At 45.5% G+C, this 13,970-nt stretch overlaps 2 protein-coding genes across 2 annotated transcripts; both read left to right on the forward strand.

Annotated features, from left to right (window-relative positions):
* The first annotated feature begins 87 nt into the window (after positions 1-87).
* Positions 88-1,092, forward strand: LOC114632902 (olfactory receptor 52K1-like). The gene has a single exon (XM_028781489.1). It carries the CDS (start codon positions 88-90, stop codon positions 1,090-1,092), a length of 1,005 nt encoding a protein of 334 aa, XP_028637322.1.
* A 6,635-nt stretch (positions 1,093-7,727) lies between these two features.
* LOC114632903 (olfactory receptor 52E8-like) lies at positions 7,728-8,836 on the forward strand. Its single transcript, XM_028781490.1, has one exon. The coding sequence runs from the start codon at positions 7,752-7,754 to the stop codon at positions 8,760-8,762; it is 1,011 nt and encodes a 336-aa protein (XP_028637323.1). The 5' UTR covers positions 7,728-7,751; the 3' UTR covers positions 8,763-8,836.
* Positions 8,837-13,970: the final 5,134 nt, after the last annotated feature.

Consider the following 13,970-nt stretch of genomic DNA (forward strand, 5'->3'; position numbering starts at 1 on the left):
GTCCTAGCAGGGCCTCTCAGGGACTGAACCCTGGCATCCTGCCTCTCCCTTCTCCCTGGAGCCTCCCTGAGCCCTCAGACATCAGTCATGTCAGGGTGGAGCAATGGCACCTACAATGAGTCCTACACCAGCTTCCTCCTCATGGGCTTCCCAGGAATGCAGGAAGCCAGAGCTCTCCTGGTGCTTCCCTTCCTCGGCCTCTACCTGGTGATCCTCTTCACCAATGCCCTGGTCATCCACACGGTGGCATCCCAGCGCAGCCTGCACCAGCCCATGTACCTGCTCATAGCCCTGCTCCTGGCTGTCAATATCTGTGCTGCCACCACTGTGCTGCCTGCCATGCTGTTCAGCTTCTCCACACGCTTCAACCGCATCTCCCTCCCTCGATGCTTGGGGCAGATGTTCTGCATCTACTTCCTTATTGTCTTTGACTGCAACATCCTCCTCGTCATGGCTCTAGATCGCTATGTGGCTATCTGCTATCCCCTCCGCTACCCAGAAATAGTGACAGGACAGTTACTGGCTGGTCTGGTGGTGTTAGCAGCCACCAGGAGCACATGCATTGTTGCTCCAGTGGTGGTGCTGGCCTCACGGGTCCGCTTCTGCCGCTCAGATGTGATCCGCCACTTTGCCTGTGAACACATGGCCTTGATGAAGCTCTCCTGTGGGGATATCTCACTGAACAAGACTGTGGGACTCACTGTTCGCATCTTCAACAGAGTCCTGGATATGCTCCTACTAGGCGCCTCCTACTCCCGCATCATCCATGCTGCCTTCAGGATCTCATCAGGTGGAGCACGGTCCAAAGCCCTGAACACCTGTGGCTCCCACCTGCTGGTCATCTTCACTGTCTACTCCTCCACCATGTCCTCATCCATTGTCTACCGTGTGGCGCGCACTGCCTCCCAAGATGTGCACAACCTGCTCAGTGCTTTCTACCTGTTGCTCCCCTGTCTGGTCAACCCCATCATCTACGGGGCCAGAACCAAGGAAATCAGGCAGCACCTGGTAGCTCTGTTCCAAAGGACTCAGCAACAGGTCTCCACTGAGAAGCCCCAGTCCCTACCCTCAAATAGAGAGCTTCCTGGATGATTGTCTAAGATTTGTGGATCCCAAAACGCTCTCACTATTCAGTGAAGGAGGGACATTCACATGAGTGAATTGTCTCTGGTATATTTTGTCTTGGCTATAGTTCATCATCCTTTTATGAGAAGGTTCTATTCTGTATCTCCTGCTGCCTAAAACTCCTTTATTAGCCCAGGATGACCTGGAACCCAAACTATTCTCCTTTCTTGGCTTGCTGAGTGCTGGCATTAGAGGCATGAGCCGCAGTGCCCAGCTTATCTGCATTCATCTTTGAGAGCCTCATGTCTGCTTTCTAAAAAGCACCTACTCATTCTGAACTAGCAACTGAAGGCAAGCTCTGACACTGGCTTGAAGTTCTCTCCCCTTTCTCTGCATATGTTCTAGTCATGTGTTTATTTATACAGCCATAAAATGTTTATTCTGCATATAACATTGGAACTCAGTGATTGAAAAGAAAGAAAAAAAATTATCTTTCTCTAGAATGAGGTCCCAAATCTACCACTTTATGTCAATTCAATAGTAGTTTATGTACAAAACTCTGTGGCGAGGAGGAAGAGGAGATACTCAGTAAAGGTAGGAGTGCCTCACAGAGAAGGTGGTTTGCCACAGATGGAAGGAAAGTAAGAGAAGATATGGTAAAGTTTGCAGCGTAGAAAGAACACAAGGCTCAGGAAAGGAGATCTTGGTTCAGCCACTCACAGAGGGTAAGAGCACAGAGCAACCCTGGAATCCCCACCCCCACCCAGAAACTTTGCTTCCTATTCTACAAAATGGAGGCAACATTTCCTGCCTGATAGAGACTGGGCTGGTTGAAGGAGAGCCACAGCTGATGCATTCAATGAGGTGCTGCATGGTCCTGCAAGAGCAGAACAGGAAAGACAAGTCTTGAAAGAGAAGAGGGCTGAGGCCTGCAGACTGCACAGCTGTGCTGTGTCCCCAGAGACCCTTGGTCCACACACAGCTTTCACTCAACTGTTATCAGGCAGCACAGGGGAGCAGGAGCCCTGGAGAGTCTAGCTTCTGGGTACAAGGATAGGTGAGACAGGAGTGTTTGGGATGAATGGGGAAAGCTTCAAGTCCTAGAGATCTCTGAAATACAAAAGTAGGGATGGGAGTGATGACCCAAGGCAGGACCTTGTTTGTGTCCTGTATGGAGTAAATGACCATTAAACACAGATGCTAAATAGATCATTGAAAGGGTGAGCAGCTCACTCGTCCCTCCTATCCATGCTGGATCGATCGGCTTCAGGACCCCTCCCAATACCAAAACTTGTAGACATTCAAATCCTTTATGTAAAATGGTATAGCAGACACACATAACCTCTACTCATTCCCTATATCTTTTAATATATGTATGAGACTTAATACAATGTAAACACTATATAAATAATTGTTGTGCTATGCATTTAAGAAATCATAAACAGAGCTGGGCGGTGGTGGCGCACACCTTTAATCCCAGCACTTGGGAGGCAGAGGCAGGCAGATTTCTGAGTTCGAGGCCAGCCTGGTCTACAGAGTGAGTTCCAGGACAGCCAGGACTACACAGAGAAACCCTGTCTCGAAAAACCAAAAAAAGAAAAAAAAATCATAAACAGAAAAGGTCTATTCATGTTCAACACAGATCCAATTCCTTTAAATATTTCTGATCTGTAGTTGGTTGAATCACGGATGCAGCATCTGTAGGTTGGGGCAGCCAACTCTGTAGTAGTTCAGGAAGACGGCCAAGCTGGTGTGCTCATTCTTTATGAAAACAGAAAGGGCTCTGGGCCACTGGATGACAATGATGAAGAAGCAGCAGCCACACGTTCTGAAAAGCAGTCATTTTAGAAACATTAGAAAACCACTGGGGAACAGAAGAGATAGCTCAGCAGTTAAGAACAAGCACTGGCTGCTCTTGTAAAGGACTCGAGTTCAATTCTCAGCTCATAAAATCTGTGACTCCAATTCTGAAGGACCTAATGCCCTCTTCTGGCCTCTGTGGACCCTGTACACACATGGTACACAGACATACACACAGGCAAACACTTCAACATGTAAAATAAAAATAATTATTTAAAAAAGAAAGTCATTAATTAAGAATGGTATTCAGGGGTATCAAGATTTAGCTTCTCAGAGAAATATTAAGAAAGTACTTACTTGGAAGTAAGTGTCTATTTTTTTAAATATTTATTTGTTTTCATTTTATATGTGTGTGCCTACATGTATGTGTGTGCAGTACAGTCTTGAGGATGACTGGAGTTACAGATGGTTGTAAGTCACCTGATGTGGATCCCGAGAACTGAACCCCAGTCCTCTGCAAGAGAATCCAGTGTTCTCAAACCACTGAGCCAACTCTGCAGCCCCAAGCTATTGCTTCTTATAACACATATTTAACTGACACTTCCCTTTTCTCAAAAAAACCTTAAATACTTCAAGTCCAAAATGAAGATGTTTCATAACAGCACAAAGTAGTTGGTGTGTGTGTGTGTGTGTGTGTGTCCATGTGTGTGTGCTTTAATAAGCCTATAAAACAATAAATCCCACAGTAATCACTTAACAGGAGGAAGAGGAACAGATTCTTCTGGGGTTCTCCTTGTTCCCGCCTTCAAGTCCCTGGAAATGACTGTCCTCTGGGACTCTCCTCTGATCCTCACATGAGCCCCAAGCATAATTAACTCTCCCTCCTCAGACCCACAGATTAGTGCCTTGGAACTGGGCACTGATCACAGACCTCATCTCTTCAGAGGTTAAATCAAGGCCCACCAGGTGACCTTCTTGGAGATCACTGAAGGCTGACACGGTGAGGACAACGAGTTCTGGGGAATTTGGAGGCAGCTAAACCTGAGGTTGGAACCTACTTTACCTTTTACCTCTGACAAACTTAGGTTTGCCTTTGAGCCCCATAACATAATGCCTGCGGTGCATTAAGGGTGCTAGTTCCATTCTCTCCTCTTAAGTGTCTTCACCTACAGGTTAATATAAGTGTTAGTCTCTTGAAGTTGTCATGGGGAAGCACATACTACATGGTAAATACCTGGCACAGCATTGCCAGGTAATAAACCCTTTTCTCTAACTGTTGAGAGTAAGACAGTTCAAATGTTTCCAGTGCTGCCTCATGTAGGGCACAGGGGATGCCGAGGTAAGACTTTGAGTTTGAAACTTGGTCCTCTGGCTAGATGAGAGGAAGAAAGTCATTTGAAATCTTTGAGCCTAGAGAGTTCAATTTCCATTTACTTGCTCAGTCTCAAATCGCTGATTCAAGGTTTAATATGATCCCTTTGTACATTCATTGATTCCACCCCCAGCCCACTTTATAAACACTGTTCTGCAGTAGGCTCTGTGCTGGACACTGGGAGAGGAATGAATAAGTCACGGTCTTCCAACTAGAAACGCCTTCATTCTAGTGAGGAGATAGATAAAATACCAGGGACTGTGCCAAGAGAAATGCCTGACTGAGCAGGCCAAGGGCTCAGCTTGGGGGGCGGGGAGAAAGAAGGAAGAGTGGGATCTAGGAGGCCATATGAAATTAAGGAAAACCTTATTCTCTCCAATGACAGTCAGTTGAGTTTCATAAACTGGGGGCAAGGGGGACCGAGAGAGGAGAGGAAGACACCCCGGAGACAGGGGAGAGACAATCATCTCTTGCCTGGAACATGGTCACAGCAACCACACCCCTTGTGAGGCTAAGGAATGAGTTTTGCTGTGGCAGTTATGCCTCTTTCTTCAAGAATCATGTGAAGTCGGCATTCCTCATTTCAGCCCTCCTGTCTGTTGACGTGATGCCTCCTCTGCACATTAATCCTTAAAAGGACAATTGATCTTACCCTATTAGTCTGTAAGTTCATACACCTTGGAGCCTCCCCAGCAACCAAGTCTCCTCCAGTCTCTGCCTGTTTGCTCCTGGCTCTCGTTCTCTGTTCTTACCCCCTTATGTCTTTCACTGACACCTGCTACTCTATCTGTGCCGTGGGATGCTATCTCACACCCCACACTTCTATCCTCAGCCTCAGTCCCTCATCTGAACTCTCCACTGTACGCACAGTCACTGACTAAAAACTCTCTCCTCTGTGAGTTGCTTAAAATACCCCATTGCCATTTATTAGCTGCACGCTTCAGAACCTCAACCCAATTCCTCCCCTTCCAGGGTTTGGCAACTCCAATATAATCATTACAGCTCTGAAACCTTGAAATTAATAATCATTCTCTTTCTCCCCAATGGGCTGCTGTGTGGCTGATTTGATTCTAGGAAGTTCTTCCTTATTTTTTTTACTAAGTTCTTTCCTTGCCATTTAAAGGGCAGCACCCCACCCACCCCCCTCTCCTGTCCCTTCTCCGTAGGATCATTAATTATTCTGCACAGTCTTTGCTGACTGCCTCAGGGCCCCATGTCAATGAAGTTCCTTAAGGAATCTACCCAAGGAATGAATGCCAAGATACAAGACAGAAAAACAAATTATAGATTATATGATAAGGGCAGGACAACCTCGTCCAAGTCACAGGATCTATGGGCAGCCTGCCAGGTTTTTCTCCCTTACACCCTCTGGCATATCTGGGAAGGAAGACTGATTGCCCAGTGTCTTCCTGGCTGCTGCTCCCCCAGGGTTCCTTTCCCTCCTTTCCTGTTCTACTTCATGTCCCTGTCTCACTGCCACCATCCTCTACAGTCTTTCCCAGGATCAACTACGATGCACATTTTTATCACTTCTCCACAAAGGCTGTCTGGTCCTCACCCAACCCAAACAATAACAGATCTTCCAAAATCTGCTGTCCAAAGCAATGCTCTGGAATGTTCAGAAAGACATCCCAGGGTGAGGGAAGTACCAAACCCACCCCACCTCCTGAATTCTTTTTGGTGTGAGGGTTTGTTAAAAGATATGCCTCACAACTAGCCATTGAACTGATCATGAGGTTCTCAATGGAGGAGTTAGAGTGAGGACTGAAGGAGCTGAAAGGGTTTGTGGCACCATGAGGAGAGCAACAATACCAACCAACCACAGCTCCCAGGGTCCTAACCACCAGCCTGGGAGCACTTATGGAGGGATCCAGGGCTTCAGCTGAATATGTAAGAGTAGAGGGCCCTGCCGTGCACAGGTGGAAGATGAGATCCTTGACCTCATGAAGGCTGGACGCCCCAGGGGGTGGGAATTTTGAGGGTGGGGAAGTGGGAGTGGGGGGGTAGGTGGGGGTTACATCCACAGAGAAGAAGGAGGAGGGGTAAGGGGATGGGGGGTTCCTGGGTGGGAACCCGGGAACATATGAAATGTAAATAAAATATCCAATAAAAAAAAAAAAGATATGCCTCTTCTGGTATGCAGAGGTAATCTGGTCATTCCTGGCAGGCACTGACTGAGAGGGAGGAGAACATTCCCAGATTGCTGCACAGCTTGCAAGGCTTCTCTGATCTTCAGGGTCAATAGTGTTTCTGCCATGAGGTGACTAGTTGCTGGGTATGTCTGGCCATACTTCAGATTCTAAAACCCAGCAAGACCCAGGCAAACCACAACAATGTGCAAATCCTGAACTCTGCAGTGACTACCTAGATGCAAGTCCAACTCAGTCATTTATTAGATGTGTGACTTTGAACTAGACTTTACCCCCTCCATGTCTTGGTTTCCTTCTTAGTAAAATGAATTTTTTTTTAATTTTAGATTTACTTATGTGTCTGAGAGTCTTGCTCACAAACATGTCTGTGTGTTATGTGTGTACTTGGGGCCTGCAGAGCTCAGAAAAGAGCTTTGTACCTCTTAGAGTTGGCGTTAGAGGCAGTTGTGAGCCATCATGTGGGTGCTGGGAACTAAACCTGGATTCTTTGCAAGAACAGTAAGTGATCTTAGCCACTGAGCCATGTCTCCTGTCCAGTCTCAGTTAACTTCTGAAAGCATTTGGAACATTTCCTGATGTGCAATCACTATCAAATAGGTCCCACCTACATGTACACCCCGCTTCTGCTCACCATTGATCTGCCCCCAAGCAAAGCCTCAGGAAAGCTTGTGTATCTGTCTGTGAGGCTCTGTGCTTGGAGCTCTGGTGAACTCCTGCTCTTCCTGAACTCACACTGATTAAGGAAAGTAAGCCTCACGGACAAGTCCAGGCAGGAGGTGCTGCAGCCAGACTAGAAGGGCTAAGAAAGGGACCCGACTATGCAGCCTGGTGCTTATAAACCAAGAAAACCAGTTTTCTCAGCTACTTTCTTCTGTCCTAGCCAGTATACCTTGAGCACAGAGGTGAGGCCATACCATTCCTGGCTGGCTGCTTTCTCCCTAGTTTGAAGCCCTACTTGGGTCCTTCCCAGTCTTCTTGGAACAAAGATTCTTTATATACTTTCCAACCAAAGTTTTTGTTTGTTTTATCTCTGAATGTCATTGTCCTATTCTCATATACCACATCTAATTTTGTGTTTTATATTTCACTCAACAATAAAACACCTGTAACATCCCAAAATAAGTATCTCATACATTTACATTTTACACAGGAAAGCCAGGAGCTCCCTGAGAACAAGGGATGTCTTAATCATCTGTGTAGCTCCCCAAACACCTGGCATTGCACATGTCTGCTCCAAACACACACACACACACACACACACACCAGGTAGATGTCCATCATGGGAGCCTCAGGGTCCTAAAATAACCATTTTGTTCTAACAGCCCCTGATTCTGTCTCCTGGTGCTGGACCAGGACCAAAGTCAATGGGTGAGGATGGAAATACCACTATCTTCAACTCTTCCTACAGCAGTTTCCTCTTGGTGGGCTTCCCTGGGTTGCAGGAATGGCGACCCCTTCTGGTCCTGCCCCTTACCTTTCTCTATGTGTCCATCATTTCTGCCAATGCCTTAGTCATTCATACAGTGGTGGCCCAGAGGAGTCTGCATCAGCCCATGTACGTGCTCATTGCTCTGCTCTTGGCTGTCAACATCTGTGCCTCCACAGCTGTGATGCCTAAAATGCTAGAAGGCTTTGTGCATTACGCTAATCCTATCTCCCTCCGTGGCTGTCTCACGCAAATGTTCTTTATCTACTTTACGCTCCTTCTGGACTACAATCTCCTGCTGGCTATGGCTCTAGATCGCTATGTGGCCATTTGCTACCCACTCCGCTATACTGACCTGATGACCTCACACTTACTGGGCCTGATGGCCACTTTTGCGCTTACACGGAGCCTAGGAGTGGCAGTGCCCCTAGTGGTACTAACTGCAAAAGCTCAATTCTGCAAGACATCCATCATAAGACACTTCACCTGCGAGTACATCGCACTGCTGAGCATAGCTTGTGGAGACCTGACCTTCAACAACCGACTGGGTTTGGCTATGCGGTTGGTCACCGTGACTTTTGATCTGGCCTTATTGGGAACCTCCTATACCCGTATCATCTATGCTGCCTTCCGGATCTCTTCTGGGGGTGCCCGAGCCAAGGCCTTGCACACTTGTGGCTCCCACTTACTGGTCATCCTCACCATCTACCTTTCTGGTCTTTCCACTTCCATTGTCTTTCGAGTGGCCAAGACTGTGTCTCAAGATGTCCAGAACCTACTCAGTGCCATATACCTGCTGCTCCCAGGAGCCTTGAATCCTCTCATTTATGGGGTAAGAACTAAGGAGATCCGGCAACACATAGAGAAAATGCTCTGTGGAATGCAGTCACCCCAAGACATTAGAGGGAAGTCACAGAATGTGAGAGGGGAGAAAGAGTTACCAGGGTAAAAGGGTATTTTCAACTTGAGAAGCTGGAGCTGTGCCCTGTGAGAACAAGAAGTGTCTGTACTAACAGGCTGGGTGGGTCCTGAGCAGGTTATGGCTCAATGGTGTCCTCTTATTACTGCTATGACTTGTCAAATTCTTAGAACATTCTGTTACTACCCCTTCTAATAGAACTGCTTGTGTTTATCCTTCTAAATTGTTTTGTCTTCTTTCCAATTCTTAAAAAGGCTCGTACTATTTGAAGATAGCTACAGCTTCACTAGGAGATACAGGGCAAGTCAAACAGATCATTATCTGCCCTGAACCCCTGTTTGAAGTAAATAAAGTCCATGTCCTCCCTTATGGCTGTCTCTCTCAAACGTAGCCTAAGACTTGACATGAAATTTCATGTGATCAATACATCTGTCAGTCAGCCTTGAGGCTAATTCTAGAGTCCTATTAGTCCTGAACATGAGAGAAAGAAAACCCTTGCCTGAGATTCCACAAGCACACAGACTCAGACAACCCCAGTTGTCATTTAGACCACATAAGCATGTCAAGTCATACCCAGAAGCCTCAGTCTAAAGGATGGTCAAGCCAGATTTTCTCTGGGTTCCGGTCTAACACTCTTCCTTTAGTTTCTATTGATGTGATAAACACCATGATCAAATGAAACCTGAACAGGAAAGGGTTTGTTTGGCTTAGGTAACAGTCCATCATAGAGAGAAGTCAGGTCAGGAATGAAAGCAGAGACCTGGGGGCCATGGAGGAAAGCAGAGACCTGGGGACCATGGAGGAGCACTGTTCACCGGCTTGCTTTCCATGGCTTGTACGGCTTGCAGCACCACCTGCAGTGGCCTGTGGCCCTCCCCCATCAATCACTAATCAAAAAAATGCCCAAAGACTTGCCCACAGGCCTGTCTGATGGAGGCATTTTCTCAATTGAGTTTACCTCTTTCCAGATGACTCTGGCTTGTGTCAAGCCAACCAAAAACTAATCAATACAGATCCAAAGACCAGAGTATAGCCTACCCTACAGAGCCCCAAACAACCTTACACCCAAGCCAGAACCCTGAGGTCTTCTTAGACACATCAACAAGATGCCGTTACAGAGTCATAACCAAAGAATCGATTAGGCCCTGACCGAGGACCTGGGTGTGACCCAAACCCACATCAGGTCCCTTTCTTCCTTCCTTCCTTCCTTCTTCCCTTCCTTCCTTTCTTCCTTCCTTCCTTTCTTTCTTTCGTTCTTTCTTTCTTTCATCTCTTTCTTTCTTTTTTCTTTTTTTTTTTTTTTTTGATTTTTCAAGACAGGGTTTCTCTGTGTAGCCCTGGCTGTCCTGGAACTCACTCTGTAGACCAGGCTGGCCTTGAACTCAGAAATCTGCCTGCCTCTGCCTCCCAAGTGCTGGGATTAAAGGCGTGTGCCACCACTGCCCAGAAAGGTCATTCTTTCAATGACAGTATGATCAATGGAAACATTACTTCCTCGCCTGGTGTAGCGGCAGCATCTCGGGATCCCTTGATGCAAGGAGCCTAAGCATTAAGGCCACCCTAAGCAACACAGTAAGACTCTCTATCTATATATAAAATAATAAAGTAACTCTGTTGCTTCCACAGCCTCTTGTCATCTATAAATTCACTTTAAGCATGTCCAAGAAATGGGCTATTGTGCCTGAATGCTACACAGAACCACCTGCAAACCAAGCTGGACTTTTTGTCTCTTCCTGTTAATAGATTATAGAAAACCCCTTAGGAAGCTATGTGTAGATTGAGAAGTCATTGTAGCAGAAGCAGGACTTCTGAGTCATTTCAGGCTTGTGAGTCATTTCATGCAGCTTGTGCCTTCATGCTTGCTCAAGTCCAACATTGTACATGCTCCTTCCATTTGATGACAGAAGGCTGCGCATGCACAAGATCATGGCTTGTTGAGTCAAACAACAGCCCGTTCGTGATATGCAATTCATGATGAATGGTAACTTGGTGACCCACAGTTAAGTGTTCAGGCTCTACTTAGGCTCACCACCAAGCCAAAGGCTGTTTCTCAAAAGAATATACACTCAAAGGATGATAAGATTATACCCCAAATCCAGGTCCTCTGCTGTGGTTCACCTCCAGCATCCTGCCAAAGGCTGCAGTTATCTTCTGTCTGTCTCTATGACTTCAGGGTCGTCTTTGGATTTGCTGGATCACAGGGACCAAGAAGTACATCAGTTTGTACTGCATCCTGGATCTGTGGCAGAGCCTTCCCTTGCTCCTGGTCACATTTAAAACAAACAGCTTTTCCAGTTATTCAGTAATCAGGTTAGACTAGCACACCCAAATGAGTATTTTGCCACCCAAATCCAGAAGCCTATTAAGTGTTCTACCCTTTTCTTGATTGCGAAAGAGGTCTGGTACTATCACAGGATCCTGGGAAATTTCACTGATGTTGAAGGCCTCTGAATTTTTATCAGATTTATTTCCTGCGCATAGATACCAAAGACCAGCTTTAGCATCAGAGGGTAAACTGAGGCAGCCAGCAATTAGAGAAGTTAACTCCTTGGGGGTCAGCAAGAAAAAGAAGGAAAGAGAAAATTCACACATACATACACACACACACACACACACACACATACGCTGAATGGAAAAAACAGGCAGACTCTAATAATTTCATACACAAAAACATACATGTATACATACAGACACACATAAGTTTATGCATATAGACTTACAGACGTATACACATTTACCAGCAAGCAGGCTTCAAACATTTCACACACGCACACCCATACATACATGCATACATACATACATGCATACATACATACATATATACATACACACAATTGGTGGATGGAACAGACTCTAACACACACCCAGATAAGCTTTACATACATACATACATACATACATACATACATACATACATACATACAGTTGATGGGTGGAAAGAACAATGCTCCAACTCACCACACACATAAACCTTACACATATATAAGGTTGATGGATGCTCTGACCCTGTCTCACACAAACTTCACACGTATACATACATACACACTGTTGATGGGTGGAGGAACAATGTTCCAGCCTCCATTCACACAAGCCTTACACATGATGACGTTGGTGAACAGGAGAAACGGTGTTCCAGCCGACATACTTTATTCTTTCTTCCGTAGCTTATATATCCCAGCAAAATCTTTCAAGTGGTACATAATTACAATGTGATTATGTTTTAGATTTCTTCTAGTAAATGATTATGAAAAACTAGTGTGTTCTCTAATACCTTTACAAGAAATAATATTACCTAGTACAGGTAAAGAAAATAAATTATTCCCCCAAACCCACATACATCCATAACTAAGCAACTTATTATAGATTAACAAAGTGTAAGCAAGCAAGGTAGTTTTCCCAGTCAGTTTCTCTTACTGGCAGGCAGCAATTTGTGGTTACAAAGAGAGGAGCAATTATTTTATTATTTATCTTTAAAAGTAATCCTGTAAAAATCTTAAAAGAATCACAGATCTAAACTTTTATATAAGAATCAGTCATATCTATCTTAAATCCTCAAAAATGCACATCTACTCATCAGCAATTCTTATTAAGTCATATCAGGAAGCTGAGAGCAAAAATGGGTATAAAAAAATCCATTATTGCCAGTCCAGCCTTAGTAAGACTCCTGCCACTCAGTGCTGCCATTGTTCTTGTTTCCTGACCATTAAAGGTCCCTAGCTAAACTAATAAGAGTGTCCCTTTCTCAACTTCATATTGTTCCCTAATATTTTTTACATCAGAGCCAGCAGGAAAAACATCTCAACCTAGCCTCACCAACAACTTTATTTTTCCAAATGCTTTCTAAGGGTGGTGGTCATTGCTGACAACCTACATCTCTAAGTTCTTCTCTAGGATGGTAATTGAATCATGAATCTACTCCAGCAAGCAATGCCTGACAAGATCAAGCTTTCACATGAGTGCCAGTGATACTGCCCAGCGAAGGACTGAAAACCTCCCTAGAGTTTTCACAGAATTCTTAGGTTAAGAGGGATGTGAGGGCAGCAAGCAGAGCAGAACTCCACAGCATCATAAAGTCCTCAGGACACGTAGTCCTCAGGGCCATGCCACACTGAGTCTCACTCAAGAGGCTGCGGTAACCCGCGGGCTGCATTCCATGAGTTCTAAAGCCATTTGTCCTTCCTCCTGCATGGCTCTCGGCAATGCCAATAAGTCTAAAATAGTCTACTTCTTCCTCAATTACAAACACCACTCCAATCTGCAATATCATCAGTGTATCAGTTCTGTCTTGTAGAAGGAAAAGCTGGCTGAAGTCTTGTGAGAACTAAATCATGACACAGAGCTGACAGGTAAGATGAAGGACTAGTGTTGAGGTTTTGTCTTTTACCATTTATTGTGATGCTAAGTTCTGGCCTCCAAGATTTGGCATCTGCCCATAGTCTGAGGAACCCTGTCCCCAGTTAATTCTGATTGGTAAATAAAGATGCCAGCAGTCAATAGCTGGGCAGAAGAGACACAGGTGGAGTTTAGGTTCCCCTGACCGAGACCACAAGGCAGGAGAGGGAAGAAGCAGCCATGGAGAGTAAGAATGCGCAGGAGGGAGAAGGATACACAGACACCATGGCATAGAGAAGCAAAGAGAGTCCCCCTGGGCTCAGAGAACGTGACCCAGAGGGCTGCCTGATTGGAGCTAAGATGAAACATAGTAACTAAGTAGATTCTAACAGCACGGAGGATAGGCAGCTATTATGCTGCTTAAGGCATATTAAAAACATAAGGCTGCATGTGTGTCTTTCATCCGGGAACATAAATGATAAAAGGCAGGAAGAAAACCCTGCGTGGGAGTTTTTTAAATATGTACTACTACAAGCTGGAGAGATGGCTCAGTGGTTAAGAGCCCTTGTAGGAGACCCAAGTTTACTTCTCAGCACTCACATCAGGGGGCTAACAACCAACTATTATCCCCACTCGAGATCAGCTTGAGACCTGATGGCTTCATCTGGCCTCCGTGGGCAACTGAACTATGTGCACACACTCTGACACTCACACACATGCCTACACATAATTTTCTAAAAATCTTTTTTTCCTTTATTTTATTTTATTTTTTTTATTTTTTGAGACAGGGTTTCTCTGTGTAGCCCTGGCTGTCCTGGAACTCACTCTGTAGACTAGGCTGGCCTGGTCTTGTAGACCCGGCAATTTTCTAAAAATCTTAAGGCTGGGCAGAGTGGTGCACACCTT

Source organism: Grammomys surdaster, unplaced genomic scaffold (genome assembly GCF_004785775.1).
Source record: "Grammomys surdaster isolate TR1022 unplaced genomic scaffold, NIH_TR_1.0 458, whole genome shotgun sequence".
Taxonomy (NCBI): domain Eukaryota; kingdom Metazoa; phylum Chordata; class Mammalia; order Rodentia; family Muridae; genus Grammomys; species Grammomys surdaster.

Coding starts and splice junctions, on each gene's coding strand:
- LOC114632902 (XM_028781489.1), top strand. CDS start 88: ATGTCAGGGTGGAGCAATGGCACCTACAATGAGTCCTACACCAGCTTC.
- LOC114632903 (XM_028781490.1), top strand. CDS start 7,752: ATGGGTGAGGATGGAAATACCACTATCTTCAACTCTTCCTACAGCAGT.